Source organism: Acomys minous, assembly GCF_964271855.1.
Source record: "Acomys minous genome assembly, chromosome: 4".
In the NCBI taxonomy this organism is placed as follows: Eukaryota; Metazoa; Chordata; class Mammalia; order Rodentia; family Muridae; genus Acomys; species Acomys minous.
The window spans coordinates 47390694-47398087 of NC_140486.1; the positions used below are offsets into that span (position 1 = coordinate 47390694).

The 7394-nt window shown below is 44.7% G+C and overlaps 1 protein-coding gene across 2 annotated transcripts in view; it reads right to left on the bottom strand.

Moving 5' to 3' along the window:
• The window catches only part of NDFIP1 (Nedd4 family interacting protein 1), a 48588-nt gene extending 42331 nt beyond the window's left edge, over nt 1-6257 (bottom strand). Inside the window, exon 1 of one of the 2 annotated variants that reach the window (XM_084780350.1) lies at nt 5996-6257. In XM_084780350.1, the coding sequence (XP_084636476.1) occupies nt 5996-6058 (63 nt within the window). In that variant the 5' untranslated portion in view covers nt 6059-6257. The remainder of the gene's footprint in view (nt 1-5995) is intronic. The other variant, XM_084780349.1, reaches the window with a different exon arrangement.
• Nucleotides 6258-7394: the final 1137 nt, after the last annotated feature.

Consider the following 7394-nt stretch of genomic DNA (forward strand, 5'->3'; position numbering starts at 1 on the left):
ACCCAGTCTAAAGCAGAACATCAAAGTCATTCTCATGGTAAGATTTATTTTGATATAGTATAGTATATTGTAGCTGATATCTGGAATAAACATGCATGCCTAGGACCAACAGTGACAAGTCCTTAGAACTGGATTCCTCTGGGCAGCTCAGTTGAGTTTTGGTATCTGTCCAAACCAGGAAGTTCTGTTCCGTTTACAGAGCACGGACAGAGTGATGAAGCCAATAAACCATGGCCAGTGGACCCAGCCAGAAAGCAGGAATGGATCAAGAATCCACCAGTGCCACAAAAAATGACGAGGAAACCAAAGCTTGCCAAGAGTCAATTCAAACACACAGGACAGTCACAGTTCTGTAGCTCCTGACATTTACAAATCCTATTTCCATATTTCTAACAGATTAAAAAGAGCTCTCAGGAGGATATGGTGGCTCATGCCTGTAATCCCAGCACTCAGGGAGGGAGAGGCCAGTGGATCTTTTTTAGTTCAAGGCCAACCTGGTTTACAAAGTCGAGTCCAGGACAGCCAAGGGTATACAGGGCAACACTGTCTGGGGTGGAGGGGACAAAAAACAAACAAGACAAGACAAAACAAAATAAAAGAGCTCTCAGGGCTGGCAAGATGGCTCAGTGTGTAAAAGGCAGTTAGCCACCAAGCCTAATCTCCAGGAGCTGCACGGTAGGAGAAAACCAGATCCTGAAGGTTGTCTTCTGACCCCCACCCACATCCACAGGTAAAAAAATAAACAGAATAAAAGGTTTTTTTATACTTTTTCTAATAAAAGGTTTTTAAAAAAGATCTCATGATACTAACTTCATGTGGTCTGCATAACAAGTTTCAGGACAGCCAGGTCTACTAAGACTTTGTCTCAAAAAAAAAAAAAAAAAAAAGGTGAAATACAATACCATTAAGAAATTATCTCAGGCCGGGCGTGGTGGTGCATGCCTTTAATCCCAGCACCTGGGAGGCAGGGGCATGTGGATCACTGTGAGTTCGAGACCAGCCTGGTCTACAAAGCAAATCCAGGACAGCCAAGGCTACACAGAGAGACCCTGTCTCGAAAAAAAAAAAAAAAAAAGAAAGAAAGAAAGACATATTTCAAGCCAGATGTGGTGGTGCACACCTCTAATCCCAATTTACAGGTGGTGGAGGCAATCAGAGCTCTGTATATTCAAAGTTAACTTAATTTACAGAGAGTTCTAGGCTAGCCTGTCTGAAATAACAATTATAGTAATAGCATTTCTCAAAAGATATTATATAAACAGCCAATGCAATGAAAAAGAATAATGTACCTAACTAATCATTTAGGAAACAGAAATCAGTACTAAAAGGAGATGCCTGCACAACCAGCAAACAGATGGCTACTGTCAAGAACCCAGAAGAGCTGGTGTGTAACTCAATGGTATAGAGCTTGCCAGGCACAAGCAAGGCCTGCTTCCATCCATCCCTAGCACTGCAAATAAGTAAATAAGCACGTAAATAAATAAAACAGTCAAACTGTTGTTGAGAAAATGGAGAAACTGGAATCTTTGTATAATGCTGGCAACAATGAAGATGGTGTGGCTGCTATGGGTAGCCAGAATAATAGTTCTAAGAAAACTTAAAAAGAGAATTAACAAGCCATCCAGGAATTCTACTTCTAAGTATATTCTCATTAAACTCAAAAGCAAGGACCAAGAGATATATGTACACCCATGTTTTCACTACATTATGCACAAAGACAAAACATCCATCAGTAAATGAACTTATTTTTTAAAAATGTAGCACAAGCAGGCCTAGTGGCGCCAGCCTATAATCCTCAAACCTGAGAGGTGGAGGCAGGAGGATCAGGAGTTTGAGGTCAGTCTCAGTATGTGTATGTATGGATGTGATATATATATATATATGGTGAGGTCAGGCCATGATACAAGAGACTCCATCTCAAAACAAACAAAAAAAGAAAATAAGTATAAACAATCAAAAAATAAAAATTGTTCAGCCTTAAGAAAGGAATTCTGACGTTATATATGAATGAACCTTGATGACATGCCACATGAAACAAGACAGTTACAAAAGGATAAATAGCTGATGGCATTTACACCGGCTGGGACAGGCAAGGTGGAGTACTGTTTAATGGGTACTAGACACAGGGCTGGTTTCATACATATGTGAATGCACTTAACGCCGTCAGACTTAGTACTTAAAAATACTTAGGGTGGAAGGTGCTTGGTGGTAGAGTATTTTGTTACCCTGTATAAAGCTCTTGGTTCAATCCCTAGCAACAAAGATGATAAAAAGTTAATATGGTATATTTTGTTTATTTTACTCAATTCTGAAAATTTTCAAAGAAACAATGTATCACTCTTCCATAAGCAATCTACCCATGCTTGTTTAAGAAGGCTCTCACTGGTACCTGACAGGCCTGGAGTCTACCATCCTACTGCCTCAGCCTCCAGAGCACTGAAAGCACTCGAACCACCACTGTGCCCTGCTTCAAATCCTTTATACATCTTCACTGATGACTAACCATTGGCTACAAATGCAGCAAATAATCTTTAAAACTGACAAGACAGCAAAGACATAACCTATAACTTTTAAAGCTTTAAAACAAACATGCAAAAAAAAAAATCACATGGGCAATAACGAAGCCCTTCTTCCAAGATCATGGCTTCACACACACACAACTTCACCTGTTAAAGGGGTGACATTCATTCCCTCATCTATCAAAATGCCCTTTCAGAATACTCAGGGGCCTTACCCCCAAAAGCCTGGCTTATGATGTCATCTGAATGCTATACACACTTACTGGTGATAACTGCAAATAAACAGCTTCCTCAGCAGGCAATGAGTTATGTCTAAAACAGCACATTCTGTGGTTTGTTTTTAATGTATACTGAAGCACCATCCACTTACATAGGATCAAAATCCAAGTATCTCAAAGCATCTGGCATGAGGTAGCAAAATTAAGGATACAGAGGTAAAGATCTATTACAAAAAGGAAAATGGATGACCAGCAATTAATGTTCTCTTGGAGATAGCCCCAGCTGGGCATGAGCCTACCTAAGCCTTTTTGAAACACTGCTCCATATATCTGGATATACTCTTAGTTTTTAAATTGGAAAAAAAAAAAAGGGTGGGATCATGCTACAGGAAAACTAAGCCCAGGCTATCTATAAGCACTGTCACTGTACTAAATTCAAGTGCACACATCAATAAAAACCCATAAAAGCAAAGGAAGCCAGCAGTGAGCATTTCTGAATGAATCATAAAGCTTTCCATTACAGTCATTTGGCTGGAGGTCCACCAGATCAAAAGAAGTCAGAGCGGCCTTTTATAATAGCCTAAAGAGTGCCACATTCCTATCAGGTGGCCTGGACAAGTCCCCAGCACTCTATAATTCAAAAGTCTTTTAAATATGTATAGTCTCTGATCACACACTACAAAAGAACAGTTACAGGTATGTGGAAAACAAGTGAATGAAAAAAATTATAAATACTCTTAGGAACTACCAATAGGTAGTTAAGTTATGGCTCGGCCATATAATTACATGCCACACTAGCATAAAAATAGCTGATAGAGGGGCTAGAGATACAGTTAGTCGTGCAGGGCTTGACTAAAAAGGCCTTGGTTGTAGGCCCTACCCTTAGCACTGGGAGAAAAAAGTGGAAAAAAAAAAACAAACCCAGATTTGAAAATCCAATTTTATTAATGACTGTGTGCCATTGTACATATATATGCACAAGAACACACACATATGAGTGAATGCACATGCTTGAGACTAAGGACCCATCCAAATGTGATTCGCACGCATGTATAAAGATGTGCCCGTATAGACATGCATGAGTACATAATACATATGTACAACATCATCTGCTAAAGGACACAGCCAGTCTTTGGGCCAGGAGCCTTCTATGGAGGTGAGTAAATGATTACTCTTTAACTACAATTTGGCAGCTTTGTCAATTTGAGGAAGACACTGAGCCCCTTAGAGAGTTGACTTTGCTGTCTACAGAACTGGAACCTTGAGTCACAAAGGTGTTGCAAGGGCTCAGTGGAGATGTAAAACTGCACCTGCTGTGACTGGCACACAGAATGAACACTAGCACTCCTTATCTGTGCACACGCACGCTGATCGCAGGGCTGTGTATTTACACAACTCTACTCCACAGGAGTATGTGCCCAAGTATTACCTTTGCTGGTCTATGGGAACAGACTTGCTGGACTTTTTTGGCTTTCACGTTTTATAGTTTCTCCTAGAAGATTTTTAAAAATGTTTTATTCAAGATTATTTCCTCTAATGTATTTTGTTGTTGTTGAGACAGGGTCTTCCTGTACCTCAGGCTGGCTTTCAACTAATTTGGCAATCCAGGCAGGTCTTAAACTTTCGATTTTCCTGCCTCAGCCTCTTTACTGCTAGGATTTTAGACATGAGCCACCACACCCAACAAAATAATTACTTTTGAGAGTAAGGATATAAAGATGGACCATCTCTAATATACTTTAATTCTGCATAATTAAAAAGCTGCTAAACATTAAGCCAACAAAAGCATAATTTTAATACTCAACAAATTTTCTGTATTCTAGCAGTCAACCAGCCATTACTCCGTAGCTCAGTAAGATGGCAGGCAGTACAAAGAAAAGCCACAGCTCTTCTGCTTGTTTGCCCACCCAAGTCGGATGAAAAAAAAAAAATGACACTATCAGGTTCAGGGGATTTGTAAACAGGTTGATGAGAGTCTAGTGACATTTGTGACTCGAATTTAGTATTACAGCAGGGAAGAGCCCGAAGTCTCATCCAAGGTCATAGAATAAAGGCACTGAAGACATAAGGATCAGACTGCACAACCACAATTTGGGATGTTTATGAAACCAGAAGGCTAAAACCTTAACTATAGTCATTTCAGGAGGAGGAGGCGGGGGCGGAAAGAAGGGCGGCGGATTACAACACACGCTGAAGACAGCAAAACAAACCAGCAACTGACCACGCCAGGGTTAAGCTGCAACACGCTTTAATCGTACTGGTTTTACTTCTACAACGTAGTGAACGTAGATCACTTAAATTACGCCATTTTATGTCGAAAGAGCAGGACTGGCATTTTTGTATACAAGTTATACTGAAAACATTTGAAATGGATGAAAACAGAACCAGCTGCCCCGCGTTTCGATCAACTCTCTGGCTCAACGCCCACAAATACAGGATGTTTTAGATTAATACCTCTAATATTTTCCTCGCAAAAGTCTCTAAATTCCCGAGAAAACCCAGCCACAGACTGGGGGGGGGGGGAGAAGGGGAAGGGAATCTCTTTTCCCTAGGGCCTCAATTTACAGACTCACACAGCTGGTAATAACCCAATCACCTGGCTATATTTCCTCCCCAGATATGCTATTAAGTCTCTTGAAACGTCATTTCTAAGCGTGCAAAATACACCCGGGCACACGCCCTGCAGCCTTACCGTAGCCCTACATTTTGGGGCCTCTCTCCAGCCAAACATCGCCTCTTCCAAATCGATTGAAAGCTGCGGGCTCCTCTCTCGCTTCATTTTTTGACTCGAGTTTTAAAAGAGAGCGAGGGGGGGGGGGAATGGGTTTGCACAGAAACGAGGCTCTGAAACCCTGAGTAATCGCACCTCGCCGACGACAGCCGCCGGACGAGGTACGTACGGGTGATTCTGATCTTTTCTTCTGAACCCATTTCCTTTGCCTTTTTGGCTTAATTTATTTTTTTTTTCCTCTCCGCCCTTCCCCCACCCCACCCCCCCAACCTCCGACTTTCCAATGACATCAAACCAAAGCTGAGAAAGAAAAAAACGGATGCCTTCAGGTCGGAGAGACCCCGGAGCGCCACGAGTTCGGCCTCCCAGCCCCGCCCGACCTGGGAACCGGGATTAACGAGGTCCCTCCCGGCTGGCCCGAGCAGCGACGGGCCCAGGCCCCGGGGTCCGGCCGAGGCCCGGCGAGGCCTGTAAAGCCCCGGCGTCGAGTGGCCGGCGGAGGGCGGGGCGGGCCCGGGGCCGCTCACCTGCTGGTACCCGCTGCCGCAGGCCGGTTCCACGGCCGCCAGCGCCGCCAACGCCAAGGCCATGGCGCAGCGGGCCTCAGGGAAGGAAGGCGAGCGAGAGAGCTGAACGGGCGCGGGCGCCGCGGCTGGGGGTCGCGGGGAGGCCGAGAGGTACGCGCCGCGGCGTGTGGATGGCCGCTGCTGACGCCGAGACGCTCTCCGCAGGCACTGAGCGCCGCTGCCGAGGCTCCGCCGCGGCCCCTGGGGAGGAGGCGGGGACGACGACGACGACGCTGCGCCGCCGCCCCGCCCCCTCCGCGCGCCACCCCGCCCCCTCCGGGCCCGGATGCGCCCCTCGCCCCAGCCGAGGGCTCCCCCACCGAGTCACCTTAGTCTTCAGCACGCAGGGTTGAGGTTCCCATCCCTTCCCTTCCGAGCTGCCACCCTCGCACGTAAAGGGTCAGCCGACCATGGCAGGGTCCCGCCAGTCAAGACCCGGAGGATTTATGTAAAGTCACATTTAAATATCCTCGAAGTTTTGTTGTGACACGGCCTTTTCCTTCTAGTGTGACGTGCAAACTCCAAAGAATCTACCTTCTGACCCTATACAGAAAATAATTGCTGACCCTAAATCTTAGACTGGATCATTTTTAATAGAGCCTAATGTACCTGGCGATTGATTAGTAGCTCTTCTGTTGATTTTGAAACCGTATTGTCTGAAACAGAACTCTCTGAGAAAGTGGTATGGAAACCAAGACTTGAAGGATTTATCCAGATCACAGGAACATATGCTGAGGCTATGACAAGAGAGATTTAGCCTCGCCGATTGAGAGGTTCTCATCACTTGGGTGTAGGAGTTACTATGGGCAGTGGTTCACAGATGAGGAAATGGGGCGTGAGGATTCACTATTTTACCCACGACCCTGAGCTGATAAGAGAAAAAGCTGGAATGGAAGCCTATTAAGCCAGCTTTCTTAACCATTATCACACAGTTTAAATTATAAGCTTTCTGGAGGCAAGGCCTTCCATTTTCTACAGCGTATGAACAGGATGGCTATACAGCAGACAGACCGGGCTGTTTCTTTTTGTTGTTGTTGTTTGTTTGTTTGTTTTTCGAGACAGGGTTTCTCTGTATAGTCTAGGCTGTCCTGGACTCACTATATAGACCAGGCTGGCCTCGAACTCGCAGTGATCCGCCTGCCTCTGCCTTCTGAGTGCTGGGAGTAAAGGCATGCGCCACCACGCCTGGCCCCGGAGGCTGTTTCTTCTTATGTCATCCAGCTGGCTAGAATTGCTTCTAAAAACATGTCCAGCACGTATTGGGGATAGGGGAGAATCTGTCACTCCTTAAAGCATGCTAAATTCCTGTTTCTTTTCCAAGTTAGTACTCTTCAGTTGGTTATAATAGTAGGCCTATCTT